We start from the raw sequence: 22,109 nt of genomic DNA, 5'->3' as shown, positions 1-22,109 counted from the left end.
ATTTACAGGGGGTCCAAGAAAAGAGGTGAAGTGTTCAGATATCTTGGGGCTCCCCATCCCTGTTTCTAGTGGTAGTGGTAGCATGATCCTTGGTGGCATCCTCCTCCATGGAATCCTTGCTAGCAGCGTCCAAGTCAGCCTCCACAGCTTCCTCATCAATCTCGTCGTCTCCCTCCTCCTCGGAGTCTGGGTCCTCGTCGACCCTGTCAGTCATCTCCTTGGTACAGGCTAGGGTTACAACTTGGGTCGGGTTGGGCCGGGTTGATGATCGAGTTAAGGCTAGGGTTGAAATTCTTGAACCCGACCTTAGTTCGGGTTGGGTTAGGGTTGACCCCTCAGGCAACCCGACCCCCTATAGTACTAGACTACTAGTCTAGATGCATGATAGTTGTATAGCCCCCTACATACTATCATGCCTTTCTTTATTTAAGTTATTCACAGGTACTTGACTATTTGTCTTTTCCTTTTGTCTTGTAATTTTTGTGTGACCTATCAAATAGATTCAAATTATTTGCTTGATCCTATGAATTGTTATTAGTGATTTTATTTCCATAATTTCATGTTTCATTATTGTTAATTTCATGAATTTATATTTTTGAGAAAAATTCTATCATAGGTCATAACTCATGATAAATAAATACTTATTTTTCTACTAGATTTTAAGGGATGGGAAGGTTGGGTTGGGCCCAACCCGAGCCCAACCCTACCCGAAGTTGACATCAGGTCGAATCGGGTTGGGTTAGGGTTGAAGGAATTAGTTATGGTTTGGGTTAGGGTTGAGTAGGTCGGGTTGAAGGTTGGGTTGGGTTAGGGTTAGGGTTGGGGGTTTAGAACATAGGGTTGGGTTAGGGTTGGCCTCAACCCGACCTAACCCAGCCCGACTTGCAGCCCTAGTACAAGCAGAGGAATTGATGGATCTAAGGTTGAGCTCGGGGTATACCGACCTCACGAGCATTCGGCAAAGATTGAAACCTTTACGGAAGACCGTGGTACCAAGGTCCTGCCTCTCCTGAAGAAAGAATGGTGAGACTTTATACTCCTTGATGGCATGAGTCTTCGTCTTCTTGAGTGTGTCAATCAGGAGGGCCTCAGGATCAGCGAAGGAAGCTTCTTTCTCCTCGAGGTCCTTCCTGAGCTTAGTTTTGTCAAGCTCTAGCTCCTCGACATGCCTCCTCAGTTCCTCGACATGCCTCCTTAATTCCTCGACACGCCTCCTCCTAGACATCATCTCCTCCTTCAGTTTGTCAACGAGGTCAGCAGCCCGCTCCACTCGGGACTTGTATCCTTTTGCCACTGCCTCGGCCTCAAGGGCCCTCACGAGGTTATCCTTAGACTGCTTCATGAAGGTATGTGCTATGGAGTTGATCTGTGGAGGAAGAGAAATTTGCTAAGTATAAGAAAACACCTCGACAACAACACAACAACAAGTTTGAGGACTTGCCACCATGGCACAGCACATCACTTTGGCATCTATCTCGGCAAGATACATTTCGGTCATGTTGGAGACCTCCTCGGGGAAGACAGCCTCCTTGCTCTTGTGAAGGCACGTCTGGATATCCATAATGGACTGCCTCTCCTTGGGGACTTCTTCCTCAAAACTGCCCCTGGGATGCTGAGGGTGCACTTCGGGTGACCAGACTACCTCGGGCTCGTGCGACGGCTCTGGCTCTTTTTTCGGGTCCTCCTCAACCAACTTGATGACCGGAACCTCCTCAATCGTGGTGGAGACTTTGGGTTCAGCAACTAGCGCCCAAGATGCATCTCCACGGGACGCCTTCCTCTTCCTCTTCTTCTTCTTCATGTCTGGGAGTAACCCCATAGCAGAAAAATCCAACATGTTGCCTGCAAAAGAAGACCAAAAAGTCAACCAAGTCATTGTGAGATAAAGCAACAAAAATTGAAGTACCCACACCAGAGGTGACGATAGGACATGTAATACATCCTAGCTTCAGGTTAAGTAATCCTCCAACTTCAGGTTGTGCTCTACCAGGTCCTACATCCTGGCTTGCATTTCCTCACTCAAGTTTTCCCCGATATCCTTGATTCCTTTCCTCCAATGCGTCGAGAAAGACCACCCCCCATACCAAGCAATGAAGAAGCATCTACTTTTCTAGGCTAGAACCTTTGAAGGGAATTCGTGGAGCAATTTGTATCCAAGCCGATAGGACATGTAATAGCTAAATTTGTTCGAGGTGCTGGCAGGGTTTTGTTTGATTTGGCAGACCAAGGTGAACGTTTTAATATTGAGAGGGAGGTCGAGGTCAAAGAAGAGAGAGATCGTACTAACCAAGGTACGAACGAAGTTCGAGTACAACTAATCGATGGTGACGTCGTAGAACTTTAGTACTTTAGGTATGAAAGGGTGAAGTGGAAAGCGGAGCCCGACCTTTAGGTGCTCCGCAAAGACAGCTATTTCATTGTCGTCATGTTCCCAAGGAAAGCCACCTATGGGAATTGAGTAGCCATAGTGGTCGGGAAACCTATACTGAGTGGCCAAGGCACGAATCTCCTCCGCAGACATCTAGGTGGGACCGAAGTGGTCCGGTTCTCTAGGCCGAGGTAGCCTCCTCCGCAGACATCTAGGTTTGTAGGAACCTCACCGTTCTCGGACCGAGGTAGCCTCCTCAGTCGTATTGGATTGAACCCTATCTTCGCTAAACCCACTACCTGACATACTTAAAGGAGGGAAAATAATGGAAAACTGAGCAAAGGAAGATGACTCACCAAAGAGAAGGAGAAACAACCGACCTCAATGACCGATTTTACTACACCGACGATGCACACTCTGCGACCTCTGATTGCACAAGAGCTCAAAGTGGGACGAAGAAAAATGAGTCCCCAAGGGCCCTATTTATAGTCACCTTAACCAACCACGGATGGTCTAGATCGATCAGATCCAACAGCTCCCAAGGGTGCATCCGTTCGCATTTCAAGATCAAATTCGGTTGAGCACGTTTTTGACATCTACGGAGTTTATAGTCCGCGTGACGTCCGTGCATTCCCTAGATGCGATCTTGCCCTAAGGTTGAGCCAGTTGGATCGTTCAGGTCAGACCCATGGGTTGGACCTCGACCAAGTCAATGACCAAACCAAATTCACCCAGACTCGTCGTGAACTCCCGCCCCAAGTTGGCTACCTCAAGCTCGAGAGTGGGGGACAATTTATAAGGAGTGATTTGGCCCGGCTTGTTAGCATGCGGACACATGGAGCGACCTATTGATTAGATGACATCTCAGCATTTACGAACACCTCAGCAAGTCAGGTCAACTTGGGCACCTTAGGTACCTCGACCAAGACCGAGGTCCGAGCAGCTTCTCATGTCCCGACCTACCGAGGTGCCAGGTAGTGTTCTTCTAGAAGGGAGCCAACTGTCTCTGATATCCTCTGGATCACGTAGCACGTCAACAAGCCTTATCCTTGTCCCGCCCAGATTGGATGGACTCGATAAACCTTATCAGCTCACACGAAGTCCATCTCTGAGTGCGAAATGAACTCCTAGTTACGCGAGCTAGTGATCTCAGATGTGTTTCGTGAGGCCCACAGAAGCTCACCTATATAAAGGGACCACCATCATCCTTGTAAGATACGCACGATTTAGCTCTCATACTTTCATACTTACAAGCAAACTAGCTCACTATAACACTCTTCACTAACTTAAGCATCGGAGTGCCCCCACCGGATAAAGTATCCCAAGACCTCTGATACCTTTCTCTTGCAGTTCGACCGGCCACATAGCAGACTAACATTCAAGCTACCTTCCAGCAGGGAGCGACCAGGTCGCGCATCATCAGTTGGTAAGGCTTTATGAGTTTGGGAATGATCCCCCCGATTGTGTAGCCTCATGGATAAACAATTTTTAAGCATTCCCTATATTTTAACCTCTACCATAAAAGAAAAATCCTTAACATTTTTTAAATTATATGATTTTCCCGTGCATGCACAGAGCCCTACTAGTTATTTAATAAACAAAAGTAAGGTCTCTTCGTATTTCATTTATATAAAATAAGTTCACATCTTCAATACTAGTCCCAGCTATCTAGGGTCTTTGGAGGGATAAACTGGGTGTCCTCTTAACTGACTTTTTTTCTTTGTTTTTTTTTTGCCAAAAAAAACTGACTTTTTTTTCTTTCTTAAAAATGACTGCTCTCAGACTTGAACCCATAGGGGTGCAACTCGAATTGGCCCAACCGCCCCAGTTAGCATTTTGTCAAGAGTTCAATCCGAGCCAGACCAAGTTACATCCCTACAAACCCATGTTCTCACGCCAATCTAAGATTTTACCATTACACCGAGCAATCGTTGCAGTGGTAAATGGAAACAGTTTTGCTATTCGGCTAGGAAAAGATCTGCTCTCAAGTGGCTTTAATGTTGGGGTTCGACACAAGAAGCGTAGAGTGTCTCAAGACTTTTCCGATTGAATTTAATTCAAAAACTATATTAAATCGTAGCATAGCAACTCGGCCTTATGTTGGCTTGGATAGTGGTTGACGCCTTGACGGTTGTAGCTTCACGCTTTTAAATTTTATCTACAATATCGATTTGTACATTGCTTATTAATATTTGAGATACTCATTAATAACCCTCCCCTAGATACACATAAATAACTGGTTCCCATCTCCTAGGTGAATAAATAACTTTCCCACCTTGGGGGAAAGTTGCCAACACTTGAAGAGAACAAAAATGCCCCTTGTAATAATGGATTTTTATGGATAAAATGATCATTACCTTATTTACATGGAAAATAAAAGATATGGGTAAATGCACTTACCCGGATAAATCTTTCCTAGAAAACAATCACCTGGGTAAGTGCATTTACCCGAGTAAACCAAAATGTGAATGAGATCTAAAAACAAAATAAACAAGATGATAAATATAATATCTTTCCTTCCCTGTTGACATTAACATCCAAAGCTTAAGGCCCTGTTCACTTTTCAATAAGTTACTTACCCGGGTAAATGCAGTTACCTAGGTAAATTTTTCCTAGAAAACACTTATCCAGGTAAATACATTTACTCATATTCTTTTATTTCTCATGTAAATAAAGCAATGACCATTTTAACCATAAAAAATCTATTATTAAAAAGGGCATTTTTGTCCCATTCAAGTGTTAGCAACTTTCCCCATAGGTGGAAAGGTTATCTATCCACCTAGGAGATGGGGGTAAGTGATACACAGGAAAATAAACTTTCACTGGTCCCCACATAAATCTGAAAAAAGAACATGAGATTCTTGGTCAATGGGAACCAAAATCCCATTGACCAACTTTCCCCCTCTCAAAATCCAAAAAAAGAATGCCCCCTAAAAGTATATCTCAGGATGATTTCATTAATGTAGTCCAAAATATATCTAAGGATAGTTCAATATTACTCCTTACTCTGATTGTATTAAAAGATTATTGTACTAAAACTTCCATGGAGTAAATAGCAGAAAAGAAATGAACTAACAAAAAGAAAGTAACATGACGCTCCTCTTTTGAACTAGTTTGTCTTGACCTTATTCTTTAATAGGTTTCAAGCTTGGTTCTATCAAAGAATCTTTCTTGCACAATCACCAAACAGACCTAATGTAAGAGAACAATAAGAAAAGAAGGAAAGGCTGCAAGGATTCAACTTTGAAATTTTTTGTTCTTCCAGATGGACCCGATCATAAAAATCAAGTGCTTGGTTACTCCTTTGGCTTTAACTCCTCGGAGGGGGCTGTTGCTTTTTCAAGCTTGGGGCGAGAAGTGACTGCCTCCAACGTCTTGTAGAACTCCTCTGGAAGTGGACCAGGCCGATGCTGAGGGATATGTTTAGGAATTGGAGCATCATTCTCGATAACCTCACATTCAAAGCCTTCAGGGACACCCCATGGATCCCACTCTGCAATGCGACATGTAACAAAACAAATGCCAATGTATTAACAACACCAGATCTTGTTATTTTTACAGCTTCTACTTGATTGTACTTGAAACCAATTTTTTTTCTTTGATCATTATTGATTGTACTTGAAACTTGTTACTATGATTCCATTTCAATTGTGAGAAATGAATTAATGTCATCTAATAATCTCATGCAAGTCAACAAGATTAACATCTGCAGCATGTCATGTTTGCATGTATATATAAGTATGTTATGTTTTAGGTGCCATGTACTTAAATGTCAATTTTCTTTTATCAGGTAATAAAATTCTGTTAGAAGAAAAATACAAAGGGAAGATTGAAGGAACTCCAAATATAACCAAATTAATTCAAAAGTGTAATTTTATATACATCCCTTAATATGTAATTATAAAATACCCAATTTCAGATACCAAGGATGGAAACAGAAGAAATGTCTTTAAAGATGTCTGATACAGATAGACAAAAAACTCGCAATCTTACTCCTTTTTTTTTTATATCTTTCGAAGGGCTACCACAAGCTATAACCCTCCCAATCCAGGTGCAGGCGGGATTTGATCCCAAGTCTCCGCTACAACCAGCAGGAGGCCTTACTAACCAGCTGGTTGGCACCTTGCAACTCACAATCTTATTCTTTCTCCACCCCAGAGGAGATCCCCAATTCATTATTTATTATCATCATCTAATCCTTGCCCCAATTATATGGGGTTGGCTACATGAATCCTGTTTCATCATTCCATTCTGCTCAGAGTAGATTCCCAATTCGACCCCCTAAAATGAAAATTTTCTCCATTTCAAATACTTGACCAGGCAACACCATGGCCATAACAAGGCAACACCATGGCCATATTTCAAATGGTGTAAAATCCCTCCTTTAACCTTCTCCAATCCCAAGATTGAAAAGACACATCTATCATTCATTAGCAGCATCCCTTGTAAAGTGGTAACTGTCTCAATTACTTTTCTGGAAAGATACTTGGTTCCATGTAGCTTCTGGTGCTTCTGGTGGCACATTTCATTTTTTTTTTAAGAAGGTAAGGTATAAGTGTATTAAAAATAAGTACCAAGTAAAAGGTCCTTTGTACAAAGAGAGCCTGTACAGCCAAGAGGACCTCAAAAAAGCCCACTGTCAGAAAAGAACCATCCAGAGTATCATCTTTGAAAGCATGAATTACACAACCAGTTCCATATGACACCTAGAGCATGATTGATGACTTCAGCTTCAGATGAAGTAACGCGCTCAAAAATTCTACTGTTCCTTTCACTCCACAACAACCCAGATTATAGACAGAGGAACAGAAGACCAACAAACTTTCCATTTCTTGGAAGTGCCAGAAATCTTCCATTCTTCCAACAAAGCTTTTACTGAAGCAGGCATACACCAACTCAGGTTTAGGGCCTTTAAAAAATGACTCCACACTGCTGTGCTGAACTTGCAATGTAAGAACAGGTGGATGAAGACTCAACTTCCACCATAAAAAATTATGAGAGGCTAGGAGAAGATGACTGGCAAAGAGTTCATCATTGAAGGTTGAAGCAAAAAACTTTTTGTTCAAAAAGATGCGAATCAAGGGGAAGCTAAGTTTGAAGGTAAGGGAAGAAAGAAAGGGCACAATACTGTTGGAAGGATTGGAAGTGGACGAGTGGTTAAGGGACTTCATAGCTGAAGCCTGCTCAAAAGGCAAGCAGATAAACTGGCAGGAACTTGGTACAGTAGAAGGAAAGCGATATGTGGTTGAATGTAAGAGGAACAACAAAGGCTACTTCATAGCTTTGGCTGAACACCTCAGAGCAGGGGGAGAAGGTAGGTTTGTTTTCCTGCCAGAAAACAGAGTCAAGGATGGGGGGAAGTTAACGGATTACTCCATAAGTTTTTAGGCTTAAGGATGTTCAATGAAAAGGAAGCTTTCACAAGGGAGGAGGCGGCTTATCAGAGCAACAGCAGTGTAGAACAAGAGCCAGTGGTCATGGTGAAAACCAAAGGCCAATGCAGAATGGTGGTTGGTCCAGAGAGAAAAGATTGGGACAGTAAGTTTGTAATAAAAGCAAGGATCAGGTCAATGATTGGAGGAGAGTAGCTGATTTACTGGCAGTTAGATTGAAGCTGAAGAGAATGTTTATAGTAACCCCATTCAATAATTGTAAAGCTCTCTTAGACCCAGTAGAAAATGAATAGGAAAAAAAGGATGTTCAATGTTTTCACCTGTGGAAACAAGAGGTGGCAGAGGCTATAGCTGTAATGTGTGGAGGACGCTTAGAAGGAGCTTTCTGGGGTGATCTTCATTCTGCAGCAGTTCTGCTAAGTGGTGTGAAGCTTGAAAATATCTGTTGAGACCCAAACACCCCCTCCAGAACCCACTAGGGGAGTGGAGCAGGCCGCCACCTATCAGCCATTCACAAGAAGACAGAGGAGCCAGGCGGCAGAGCCCCAGAATTAGTTACACTCAGAGTTAGTTACTCTGCCACCTGAAGATTTTCCACCCATGTTATCTGCCAGAGTTAGTTATTCAGAAATCAGAGAATATTCCCTATGATATTACACCTGTAAGCCAGCTATATAAGGCCATCATCACATAATGAAAGCAATGAATGATTCTCCCTTAATTTTCCTCTCCCTGATTCCAGTTTCTTCCTTCCCTCCCTTCTCTCTTTTCTCTCCATCTTCTGTTTCAGGAGGTCAAGCCTCCCTCGAAGAGGTTTCCGAGGTGAGCGGAAACTCACCAAGTTGGTATCAGAGCAAGGTTGCAGACCAGCTATGCCGCAGACAAGATCCTCTACCATGGAAGACAGAGTCGACCAACTTGAGATTGGGTTCCATCAGGTACTGAACGAACTCAGGGATCTCAAGGTGGTCATCTCTAACCTCGCCTCCCAACAAGAAGCCGGCGAGACCAGTCATCCAACAGGGGCCGATGCCTCTATTTCCGGTAGCCAGGGAACTAGGGGTTACCCCGCCGGAAAGGTTACTAAAATCAATTTTCCCAACTATTCCGGTGGAGATCCCATTCCTTGGATTTTCAGAGTAGAGAGATTCTTCAAGTATCATGAAACCCCTGCACACCAGCGCGTCACCATCGCTTCCATTCACCTAGAAGGAGATGCTATTCTCTGGCTTCAGTGGTATTGACAAACCCATCCTCAGGTAACTTGGGCAGAGTTCATAGAAGCCCTGTGCATCCATTTTGGGCCGACGGCATTCGTGGATTACGACGAACTCCTCACTCGACTAAAACAGACCGGGACAGTAGCAGACTACCAACTCGAGTTCGAAAGAATGGCAACCAGGGTACATGGATGGCCGGAGAAGGCTTTGGTAGGGTGTTTCGTGGGAGGTCTCAGAGAAGACATCCGCCTGGAAGTGAGAGCTCTTCGACCAGTGACAGTCATGGCGGCGGTGGGAATGGCTTGCCTGCAAGAAGAGAAGATGGATAGCATGCGCAGAACCAGCAAGCCTTCCTACCCGAATGTGAGGGCTCCCTAGCGGACCGAACAGCAACCCATGAAACAAATTGGGGATTCTCAGAAGCCCATTCTGTCCAGGCTCACTGTGCCCTTCAAGCGCCTCTCATGGGCTGAGATGCAGGCCCGACGCGAGAAGGGCCTCTGCTATAATTGTGATGACAAGTTTGGACCGGGCCATAAATGCCGAGTCCAGCGAGTGTTTCTCCTTCAGACAGAGGAAGAACCGGAAGAAAACGTAGAAGACTGTGAACTGATCTCAGTTGAACCAGAACCGGGGGGAGCCGAGATCTCCTTACACGCCCTCATGGGCCTCAACCCTCTTTAGTCCATGCAAGTAGAAGGAAGGTTGGTGGGCCGATCTGTGATGATCTTGATTGACAGTGGCTCAACCCTGAATTTCATCACTTGCCGATTAGCAAGGCAACTAGGTATGTCTATACAACCCACTCCACTCTTTTCAATCTATGTGGCTAATGGAAGTCAGTTGACATGTGATGGTGTGTGCAAGAAGGAAAGGATCCTTATACGAGGCCACTATTTCGTGGTGGATATTATTCTGGGAATTCATTGGTTACATGGCCTAGGGCCGGCACTGTGTGATTGGGCCAAAATGACAATGGACTTTTATCAAGATGGTCAAACTTGCCATCTCCAAGGGGTGCGACCTCCAAGTCCCCAAGGTGATACTGTAACTTCCATATTACGGGCCTCCAAGGATACTGGACAGCCCTTATTTATGCACTTAGGCATGCAGCCCACAGCTCCAACTTTAAACAATCAAGGTTGTGACCAACCCACGGAAGCCCAACACGAGGCACTACGATCGATACTCGATCAGTTTGTTAATGTGTTCAAGGAACCAAGCCAATTACCTCCACCCCGGGCCCATGACCATTAGATACCCCTCTTACCAAATTCTAAACCGGCCAATGTGAGGCCATATAGATACCCCTATTTCCAGAAGCTAGAAATTGAGAAGGCGGTAAGAGAGCTAATGAACAAAGGGCATATACAAACCAGCACCAGCCCATTTTCATCCCCTGTACTCCTAGTAAAAAAGAAGGATGGTAGTTGGCGGTTTTGTGTAGATTACCGGGCCCTGAATCAGATTACAGTGAAGGACAAGTTCCCGATACCCCTCATTGATGAACTGCTGGATGAGTTAGGAGAAGCACAGGTTGGTTACTCTGCCACCTGAAGATTTTCCACCCATATTATCTGCCAGAGTTAGTTATTCAGAAATCAGAGAATATTCCCTATGATATTACACCTGTAGGCCAGCTATATAAGGCCATCATCACATAATGAAAGCAATGAATGATTCTCCCTTAATTTTCCTCTCCCTGATTCCAGTTTCTTCCTTCCCTCCCTTCTCTCTTTTCTCTCCATCTTCTGTTTCAGGAGGTCAAGCCTCCCTCAAAGAGGTTTCCGAGGTGAGCGGAAACTCACCAATATCCCACAGAAGACAAAGCTATGATCAGAGGGGAGTTTTGTGTCAGTGTCTAGCTTCTTCCATTGAAGTAGGCTTGTGGAAGGAGGCTCATATGGAAGGAGAGAAGGAAGAAGCTTTACGTGGAGCCATGAGATTGGTTGGTTCAAATGGGAAGGAATGTTACACTAAAAAGGGCCAGCAATCTCTGGGAAGCCAAAAAGAATTGGGGCAGCTGGAAGGTCAAAGCTGTAGAGAGCAAGGAAACTCCCTAGCAAATGGCAGATCCTATGCACAGGTGGTTTCAGAGGAAAAACACAAATGTTCTCAAACAGTTAAAGTAGGGGAGATGAACCGGCGACCTCAGACCGGACCAAAAGACAAGGTGACTAGGTCGACCTTTAAAATAGGGGACATGACCATAGTTTTCGAGTTTTTACTTTATCTATGCTTTTGTAAGCTATTTTATTGGTTTTTTGTGCTAACTAGCAAGCATGTACACTAACTATTAACTCTATAAATCATTCAAATGAGTATAAAACTATAAATTTCATATAACTAGCAAGCATGTACACTAACTATTAACTGAAAAAATAAATAAATAAATAAGTGCAAGAACTAGGAAGGGAGGAGAGGAGTATAGGGGTGGAAGAAGAAGAGGAAGAAGTATAGAGGATTAGGGGCAGGGAGGAGTATAGACCCCTGTTTTTTCAAAAAAAAGGGGGGACTGACAGTCTGAGACTATCGACTGAGAACAGTCGGGCGGAGAGTATAGGGGCGGAGCCCCTGTTTTTTCAAAAAAAAAAAATAGGGGACTGAGACTAGGACTAGCGATTGAGAACAATCAGGGGCGGAAGAAGAAGAAGGAGGAGGAGGAGGAGGAGAAGGAGGAGGAGGAGAAGAAGAAGAAGAAGAAGAAGAAGAAGAATGAGTGGAGTTGTGGAGGAAGGGAGGAGTATAGGGGCAGAGCCCCTGTTTTTTCAAAAAAAAAAGGCAAAAAATGACTGAAGTTGGGTTGGAAGAAGAAGAAGAGAAAAACTAACCTGTTGAAGCTGAGGTGCAATGGAGTTGGACTGGGGAATGAAGTCTCCGGTTCTCCTCCCTCTCCAATCGAACTGATGAAACCCTTATGCATGTAACCGAAGAAGAACAAAAACACTTTGTATTGTTGTCTTAATAATAAAATAACGATAGTATGTAACCGGTTTTATTTTAAAAGAATAAAATATCAAAATAACAAATTAAAAAAAGTTAATAGATGTATGTAGGCGCCTGCCTAGTCGCCTAGGTGCCCGCTTAAGTATCTGGGCGGGCGCCTAGTATACAAAATTCGGGGTGTTTGGGCGAGGCACCCATGGAAAACCGCCTAGTTGCCTTGACAACTATGGACGTGACTTGTTAAAAAGTCGCATGATAGACAGAGAAATTATAAGTGTGCTTACAATCCAATTGGACTCTAATTTGGGTGGGCCGGTAATGGCAACCCACTTAAAACCAATTAAACACCTTGAATCTTATAAAGGCCTCAAGCCCAAAGCCCATTCCAGGTCTGATGGGCCAAGGGTCCCTTTAACTAATCACTTGACGAGGAGGGGGGATTCTTCTATGGACGGTAATAACCCTCTATCTTCTTCTCCCTTGAGTCTCCCTTTTCAGTCGCAAACCTAAGGCACTTCTTCTCAACTGCGCATCTCCCTACAATGGGTCCCTTCCAACATAGTGAAGCGCCTCTCCCCCGACAAGTAAAACCCAAGATGCTTGAAACAAAGCGATTTGAACAGACTAGAGATCGAAGACTGGTCAACAGAAGAAGTTTGCAGTGATAACTCCGATGATGATGAATCTGTAAGTCTGGGAAGTGTGAATCTGAAAAGCAAGAAGAATCTGCTCAAAACAGAAAGCCTGCACACAGAACTTTTGCTTGTAGATGAAGAGTTAGATGATAAAGGTTGCTAGAAAACTCAAAATAGCGAAGAAGTTGGTCCTGAAGCTACAAGCTTCACTCCCCGTCATCGAGGGAGCTGACCTTGAGTCTAACGAGCCACAAGATATTTCTGTAGAGGGACAAAAATAAATATATTGTTTATCAAACATTTCAAAATTTAATATTTAGTTGACTTTTTGTTAATGTTGAAAAGTAAAAATAATAAAATAGAAAATAATTGATATAATAATTAAAATATAGTAATTGCATATGCTTTGTGTCTTGGACATAGAATATAACATAATAATGGTTTTATGCATGTGTTAATTTGTAAAGATCTAATATAATATGAGTCTTTGACTCTTGATTCATGGATTATCAACAAAGTTATATGACATTTATGCATCACGTTATATTAATTGTAATATATTTCTTTATATATACCATTAAAATATACACTTCTTATATATTTATACCTTATTTGTGGCTATTTTGACCTTAAAGTTAGTGTAATTGATGTATTTACATAATTTGTATGTATTTTCCTACCATATTCATATCCAAATTGTTCGATACGATACCCAATAACAATATTTTGATCCTTGCTTATAACAAACTGCCTTGCTTATATATACCATTAAAATCCTCCTTTAGGGGATTTGAGCATCCCATCCATTGCTCCTTAAACCATACTTCTCAGCTATTTATCTTCCTCCAAAGGTTATCTAGTTTAAAGGAGGAAGACCTTCAGAACCACCTACCCACTAAAGAAAAATTGAAGTTCTCAATATGTCTTATACCTAGACCAACTTGGGATAGAGGCTTACAAATTTGGTCCCAATTAACCAGGTGGTATTTGGAAGAATCTTTCCAACCCAGCCAGAGGAATTCTCTCATCTTCTTCTCCAATTTCTTAGCTACTTCCGAAGGAACTGGAAATAAGGACATTTAGTAGGCAAGGAGACTTGCCAGAACACATTTAATGAGAGTTATCTTACCCCCTTTAGATAGGTACTTTGCTTTCCAAGTGGCCAACTTCTGATCCATCCTTTCTACAATAGGATTCCAAATGGCTTTGGATGTGCACTTGGTGCCAAGAAGCAAACCCAAATATTTGGAAGGTTAAGGTAGACTTCCTACTTTGCATCCCAAATCCAATGTGACCCAAATATTTGGAAGGTTAAGGTAGACTTCCTACTTTGCATCCCAAATCCAATGCTGGCACATTGGATTTGTATTAGAGAGGAGTTAATAAAACACAAGTGATCTTGAGAGATTGGTTCTATATAGTTACTTCTTCAACATTAAAGGGCAGTGCACCTCATATGTGGTCCTCACCAACCAAACAGTTTAGTTTAATTTTGATGGCTGCCGTTGGGAAACCAGAACATTCAGGTGTCAAAAGAGTGGAGGGATACCTCAGGTGTATTCAAGTGCCAGTCAGTGCTGGTGATTCTTCTGACAGTTTCTTTTTCTTTCGAGGAAGTTGAACTTTTACCTAGGGCATGCCACAAAAGAGGTGAAAGGGAGGACTCACAAGTAGTGGTAGGATGGATGAAGAACAGGAGTAAGGGGTCTTGGTGCTATCGACCAATATTGTAAGACTCACTGACATAAAACCTGAATGCTACTGGCTCAGGTACTCAGGTTTGTCCAGGTAAGTAGGCAGTTAACCCATTCAAATTGTGAGAACCATCATTTAACTGGGTAACGAAAAGTCACTGGGTCACTGGGTCACCAGTTCAACTGTCTAGTACTAATTATCTTACACCACTGCTATCCAGGTGGCTGGATCTTTGGAAGCCAGAGGAAACATCTCATCCTGCTGGGTTACAGATCACTGAATAAGCTAGCTAAATCTTTGGTTAGAGCAGCATGGATAGGGATGTTTATATTGAAGCCCCTTGTAGAGTAATTTGCATTTGGGTGTATGATGGGCTGGTTGGGTCTGCCCAAGGATTTTTTTTTTTTAGCCTTCCTTTGGAAGCTCTATGCTTTTTGTACTTTCTACAAATAAATTAACGGGCAAGAATTAGTTTCCACTTTCCATCGCCTATAAGATACATGGACAGGAAATCACATGAAAGCCAAGAATGCACTGCAATTTGCAAGATTGAGAAAGAGTATCTATGGAATCACTTCTACATAATAACCCCTACCATCTGATCAAGAGGATGTGAAGGAATAGCTATAGGAGCTATTCTATATTTCTTTCTTGTTTGTTCATTTCTTAGAAGCTTAAGAACTGCGAAAGATCATCCTTTTACCAAAGGGATGATTTGGCAGTCCCCCTGACGTAGGATGGGATACCAAACCTTCCTACTACAAACATTTGCTAGGTGTTTGGCACCATAGCGTTTCACAGGTGTTCCCCAATTTACAAGTGTTTTGTTTCACCTTTTTTTTTTGAAAAACTCAAATCGTATCTGGTAGAGATGCAAGCTGACCTGGCGTTTAAAGTGATTTGGCTTATATTATAATATACTTATATTGACAACTGTATGACATCTCAGAAAAGAAGTCAGTTTTTTCAAATTTCAATGTGTCACATCACCTTAGTGATTCAAGATCACCAAGGCAATTCAAGAATCGTCAATTTAACGATTCAAGAAACCCCTCCTTTCCCGAATCCTGGAGCTAATCATTGCAAAAACGTTTCTCTGAAAAGCAGATTGCCAAATGCGATTTCTTACCGATTCCATTTATTTGCTGATGTGGCATGAATGACACATCAGCAAAAAACAGAACGCTTGTGAAACGCTCTGGTGCAAAAAACCTACTTGATGGGTGTTGAAAGTAGGAGATTGTTGTGATTGTGTGTGTGTATGTGTGCATGTGTGTTTAGTGTTTCAAAAGCACAAGGTGCAAAAAAGAAAGCGCATGGGGCAATTTGCACCCGAGACGCAAGGCACAAGGTGATGCATGCCTTTTAAAAGCAAGGTGCAAAAATATGAAAAAAAATGCCAAAAAAATCAAAAAATATTAATGAAAAATATAACTTAAATTTTAAGCAAATGCTTTAAACAACCTATTATCTAAAATTAAAATAGACAAGCATAGCATGTAAAGCATATTCAAATGAAAATTTAAAAATAAAACCAATGGAAACCTCCAAATGGCAACAGACTTAAACTGAATTTTGATGGAAGCTCTTTTGGAAATCCGGGACTATCAGGTATTGGGGGAGTAATCAGAAATTCTGAAAGGAGAATATTAGCTTTGTTCTCTGGACCGATTGGCATGCAACTCTCTAAAAGTTGAGTTAATGGCATTGCTACAAGGACTGAAGATAGCTAAGCAACTAGGAATTAGGCATATTGAGGTTGAAGGGGACTCCAAGGTGATCATCTCTTGGGCTAAAAACAATAGAAGTATTCCATGGACTTTCAAACAAGTGATAAGGGAAGTGGAAAAGGTTGCAAGGGAGGTAGAGGCTGAATTCAAATGGGTTAGAAGGAGTGCAAATGGGCTAGCTGATTATCTTACTAAACAAGGGCCTTTGAGGCAACAATTGTTCTGGGCTGCAATGTAAAGAGGGACAGAAATATGTAATAGTGTGGGAGCATTAATCCCATACACGAAGCTGTAAAACTTTATTTTAACCCTAATTTTCTGATCAAAAAAAAAAATTTAAATAAAACCAAACATATATAACATTTTCAAGCATGTAAAACCCACAATCTCTTTTCTTACTCAATTGCATTACTTCAAACAGGAACAGCTAATGTGATGTAAAACATCTAGCATTCCTAATTCTACGAGCCACTTTTGTACCAAGCCCCTCAAAGCTAGCCCATACAAGTTCATATTAGGGTCTTAAATTCTTAATCCTTACACAAAAAAAAAATGATTTTATAATTTTAATTGCCTTTTAAGAAGATATTTTAATATGATGAATGAATGAACAACATTAGCAAATGGGAGGTTCTTGAGCTTGCCTTGAGGGGCTTGACTGGAGGGTTCGGGGACGGATCCCCCAGCCCAGCCGTTAGGTTCAAAAAAAAAAACAAAAAGCACAAAAACTAAAAAAAGGCACACACCTAGGCTGAAGCACAAGGTGCACCAAGGACCTAGGTAAGGCACATACCTTAAAATGCACCTCATCTGAGCACCTAGGCGTGTGTGTATGTGTGGGTTGGGACTTGGGACTAGGCACAAGGAAGGGTCTAGGTAGGTGTTGAAGGTTAGAAGTTGAAAGAAAGAGCCCAAAGAGAGAAAACAAGCTAGAAATCCTACATATGTAGAATTCCCAAAGGAAAGATAAGAGAGTTGCAATAAATAACCAAATATTTAGGATGAATTTTGGAAAATGGTCAAAAAGGAGATCCTGAATACTATGATACCAAGGTATGGACCCTCACATGGAACAGATAAATGGGGATACAACTCTCCATTACCTAAAATCCTGGACAAGGATACATGTATGGGTATCCCATTAAATATATTTAATACTTAATATCATGTCTTTTGTCATGGTTTTGAAGCCAAGTATCACTACTCAAGACTTATGCCTTGCAAAATTTAATTAAACTTCTACTAATCAAAAAAATGTAATTAAATTTCCAACATATACAGATGTTTTATGGTATTATTTGTCAAAACATACCATTGTCTTTTAAAATTTTAATACCATCCAGTGTCGGAGTGTCCTATCTTGTATATATCATGTTGGATACTGGTATGCTGGACATGTACAGAGATTCAAGCATCATAGCCTAAAAAAGTAAATATGGTTTCTCTAGAGTGTAGCGGGTATAGAATGGCCTAATTGAACATTTATTGGTTTATAGGAGAAGAGGTTTTTGAAGGATAGGGTTTTATCAAGGGTTTGGAGGATTTCAGTGACAATTAGAGAGAAGAAACTTACTTGGGATTGAAGGATTAGGAATGATTAGTCCACATGTTATCAATAGATTTGCAGTTTTAGTGCCCAGTAGTGAAAGAATGGAAAAGAAGGAAACTAAAAAGATAAGATCAAAAGAAATTAGCAACAAGAAAAGACAACGATAAGGGAAACATCCATACAGGGCTGAACGATTTCACAAACTAAAGATTTCATGTTTTAGGTAGAACAGCCAGACCAAGACCTTGAAATTCCAAATTTCCCCTGATGCCTCCACAAACCATAAATTGGAATTGAAGGCTACAAACCGACTCTTATTGACTCAAACTAATTTCAGACCACCTGCTTAACATCAATCAGAGTCATATCTGGATCACATAATTCTTATAAAATTGACAAATGATCCCTAGGAATTAAAAAAAAAAAAAAAAAAAAAAAACTCAAGATTTCAAAAAGAAAGTTCCAGACCAAATTGAGGAATGCAACATTGCCTCTATAACTTAGGTTGCATCTTTCAGACTATACGGAACCTTTTTCATGCCCTAAACCCAAGATTTTCTTTTCTAGGAGGGTAGCACCATTCTAAGAACCCTCTGAATTTTTTTATGTTCAATTTTCTTCGCAAAGATGTAACAACTCAACAATGAATAAATATTATGGACCAGGAGTCCCACTTGGAGTAATCAAATAAACCCACATATGTTTATTGCAGTTCTTAGATTTTTCACCTGCAAAACAACCACCTAGTAGCCTCAACCTTAAAGCTTCACAGACTAAGGAGATGTGACTTCTCCTATATATAAGGAAAAGGGGGAGAGAGAAGAGGTGAATAGAATCAGGCTATTAGTAAGAATAAAATCATACCATGTAACTACTACGTGAAGCTCAAAGTTTCTCCCTTACTACAAGCACGAATCCACTATGAGAAATGTCGAAAAGAACGCATCGCCACAATCAAATCAAAATAGATCCGACACACCTCAAGCCTCGTTAGGCAACAGTAGAAAACTGCCTTACACCCCTTCATTTCATACACTTGATCATCAAATCGTCATTAAGATAACCACGAAGTAATTGACAAGAAATTCGCACCATCTTAGGTAATTAGGGCATCATCTATTGAAATTGTATTGCGGGTTTTTGTTCTTGTTTCCTGTGTATCTATCTCTTAATTTGTTTGAAATTAGACAGTTAGAAGAATAATTAGGAGGAGAAAGGCTACAGACCGATCATCAATGAAATGAGCTTGAGTTCATCCTTGGCTTCTTCAATGAGCTCCTCGACTTGACCGCAACCGATGCGCTTCTCGATCTTCTCCCAGTCCTCCTCCTCCTGGCAGACATTGAGCCGGTGTCGTGTGAAGCACTCCACCGCTTTCCGGTAACCCTCATCCTCGGGGACGGCCCGGATCTCTTTGAGGGTCTTTGTGTAGAGGGAGATCAACACCTCCCGAGCATTCGGGATCACATCCAGCCCAACGATCCCCGTCGTCTCCTTCACCTTCGCCAACAATGGCCGCGCGAACCTTCGTAGGAACATATTCTCACTCGGTCACTCCCTCTCACCCTCACTCTCTTGCTCGCAGAGAACAGAAATAGGTCGAGTCGGTGGCGTTGTCACCCTTTTCGCTTTGTTGTTCCACGAAAACGGTGTTTCGTTTATTTATCAAAAAAGAGAAAACGGTGTTTCGTTCGTCCAAACTGAATGAAACCGTAACTCCGCTTCTACCCTCGATTTCTAAGCAACTTCACCCTTCTTAGGGTTGTCAATGGGTCGGGTCCGGCCCGACGGACTCGGACCGATTGAATCGATTATGATTCTAGGATCAGGTACCAATGGATCAATTCCAGTTCCTAATAGATTGTTCTGGTTATTATCAGTTTAGAGTCGGTTTTATATATTTATATAATATTTTCAATAAATTTATTATAATCGGGTTTACTGGATCAAACCCAATTGTTACCAATTGATTCGGTTTTAGGTCTAAAATTAAAGATTAAATTGTAAAGACCTTGTACTATGGGGTAGGACTATTCATAAAAAGGCCCAACCCGACTAACCCGAACCGACTCAACCCGAGTCAGCCGGGTTTTCATCAGCACCGGTCGGTTTCGGGTTGGGCAAATTCATAAACCGATATATCGGATCAGTTTCGGTTTTTTTATGTGAAAACCGAACCAATTAGTCTTCTAGTTCGGTAGTTCCTACTTAATTAGTCTTCTAGTTCCTACTTAACTAAATTGTATTTATCTTAATTTCTATAGTCTTTTACACCAAATAGGCAACCCATTAGGCAATTACAATTAGAATTAGGTGTCCTTTTATACCTAGATTAGAATTTAAAAAGATTCTTGAAATATAAATATTTCAGCCTTCTTTCTATAAAACAGTTTGACTTTCTATTTTATTGATAACTTTTGTCTTCTATTAGAATTAGGTGTCCTTTTTTACCTAAATTGTATTTATCCTAGTTTTCTATAGTCTTTTACACCAAATAGGCAACCCATTAGGCAATTACAATTAGAATTAGGTGTCCTTTTTTACCTAGATTAGAATTTAGAAAGTTTATTGAAATATAAATATTTCAGCTTTCTTTCTATAAAACAGTTTGACTTTCTATTTCATTGATAACTTTTGTTTTCTCTCTATTCTCTAACTTGGTCCGCCCCCTCAAGTCCTCAACTCAAGACATCATTTGATTTTTGAACTTGGCTCTCCCAACTCTCCCATCTTTTCAAATAAATTTTCTTCTAGTTCTAGGCTTCTCTGTCCTTTTTGTATAGGAGCAAAACCGAAACCAACCCAAACCGACCATGTCGATTTTGCCTATCAGTGGGTTGGTTTCGGTTTCCACCTCGGGTAACCTGACCAGGTCGGGTCAGTTGGGAAAACCCCAGTAAACTAACACAACCCGACCCATGAACAGCCCTACTATGGGGCCAGTGACAAAGACCCCTATACTTTAATTTGCGACAAAGACTCCCCTGAACTTTGGCCATCATTCATTACACAAAGACCCCTTTCTCTCATCCGACAATTTAAAGTTTTCTACATGCCCAAACTACTCTTTTCTAATTTATTTTTATCTTTTTTTTCAAGAAAAACCCTGATCAGTATCCTGTACTTCGGCTCAAGTGACAATTTGGTCCCCGACTTTAAAATGCGACAATTCAATACCCAAACTTTCAAAATGTGACAATTCAGTACCTATCGTTAATCAATCTATTAATCAGCCATTAAGTGACATTTGAAAAATCAAAAATGCCATGTAATTCTCTTTATCAACCACCCAAACATTGACAATAAAATGAACAGTCCCAAATTCTAAATTATTCTAAACAGTCACTAAAGTTTTTGAATAGAAGAGGCTAGGATTTGGGACTATTCAGTTTTTTATCAATGTTTGGATGGTTGATAAAGAGAATTAGATGGCATTCGAAGAGCATTTTTTACTTTTTCAAATGTCACTTAATGGCTAATTAACGAACTAGTTAGCGATAGGTACTGGATTGTCACATTTTGAAAATTCAGATATTAGATTGTCACATTTTAAAGTTCGAAGACCAAATTGTCACTCGAGCCAAAGTACAGAATACTGATAAAAAATTTTCCCTTTTGTTTTTCTTAACAACTAACAGCTTAGTGCTTGCCAGACCTTCCTCCTCTTTTTTTATCCTCACCAGAAACCCACCTTTCATGTTCAAAGTTAAATATGACAAAAATTTAACTCACAACCTTTCTTCATCGCCGACACAACCCGAAACCATCGCAGAATACCAGCCACCACCCACTTCATATTCTAGAATGACATGTCCTTCCCTAAGCATATATTGGGTCGTGCTTGAAACACGGACGAAGCTCCATTTTCTAGTGATTGCCCTTTTCTAACCACCGCCATGGCCTGAAATACGGCCAGTCTGAGCCCCACAAAGCCTCCATCCTTCCCATCACCTCCATCATTTCAAACTTGTTCAGCTAGACTCTCCGAAGAAGTTATAAACAACCAAAGTGAGACTTAAAAGAAGAGGAAGGACACCAAGGTCGATGCAAAAGAAGGGTGGTTTCATCAATGTTCCAGAGTATTACAGGAAAGTATATTTAGAGAAATGGGATTTAGGGCCAGCTTTGAAAACTCTCAAGGATAGGCACATGACCAAGAATGTGGCTGAGGAAATAGCTGACAAGCTTTGTGAATCAGTAGTTGAAGGTAAAAAGCAATTTAAATATAAAAATACTAATTGATAGTTTTACTAATATTATTAGATAACTTTTTAGTTGAGACCTTTATTGTGCATAATGAACTCATTAAAAATGATAAAAATTAATGAAAATTTAAAATGTAGAACCCATTTTATTAATAGTATTTTATTGCAAAAATTACTGAATAATAATGAAAAATACAACAATTAATTAAAAATAAGAAATTTAAATATAAAAAAATTAATTGATAGTTTTAATAATACTACTAAATAACTTTATATTAATAAATTTTTAATTAACTAATAATTTTTATGAGTTTAGACCTTTACTGTGCATAATGAAATCATTAAAAATGATAAAAATAATGAGAATT

The 22,109-nt window shown here is 40.8% G+C and overlaps 1 protein-coding gene across 1 annotated transcript; it reads right to left on the bottom strand.

Moving 5' to 3' along the window:
- Window positions 1-5,331: 5,331 nt before the first annotated feature.
- LOC104613061 (NADH-ubiquinone oxidoreductase-like protein) lies at window positions 5,332-19,173 on the bottom strand. Its single transcript, XM_010280755.3, has 2 exons — window positions 18,763-19,173; window positions 5,332-5,861 (listed from the first exon to the last, which is right to left on the bottom strand). The coding sequence occupies exons 1-2, from the start codon at window positions 19,073-19,075 to the stop codon at window positions 5,665-5,667; spliced, it is 510 nt and encodes a 169-aa protein (XP_010279057.1). The 5' UTR covers window positions 19,076-19,173; the 3' UTR covers window positions 5,332-5,664.
- Window positions 19,174-22,109: the final 2,936 nt, after the last annotated feature.

Source organism: Nelumbo nucifera, chromosome 6 (assembly GCF_055504915.1).
Source record: "Nelumbo nucifera cultivar China Antique chromosome 6, China Antique-T2T, whole genome shotgun sequence".
Lineage (NCBI taxonomy): Eukaryota > Viridiplantae > Streptophyta > Magnoliopsida > Proteales > Nelumbonaceae > Nelumbo > Nelumbo nucifera.
Note: the sequence above shows the minus strand (reverse complement) of the source record. Positions and strands in the feature narration are given on the sequence as shown.

Bases quoted from the DNA above. Each gene is read 5' to 3' on its own strand.
- LOC104613061 (XM_010280755.3), bottom strand. From the start codon at position 19,075: ATGTTCCTACGAAGGTTCGCGCGGCCATTGTTGGCGAAGGTGAAGGAG. The intron at 5,862-18,762 runs GTCTGTAGCCTT...GTCGCATTGCAG, and splicing joins GCTCATTTCATTGATGATCG to AGTGGGATCCATGGGGTGTC.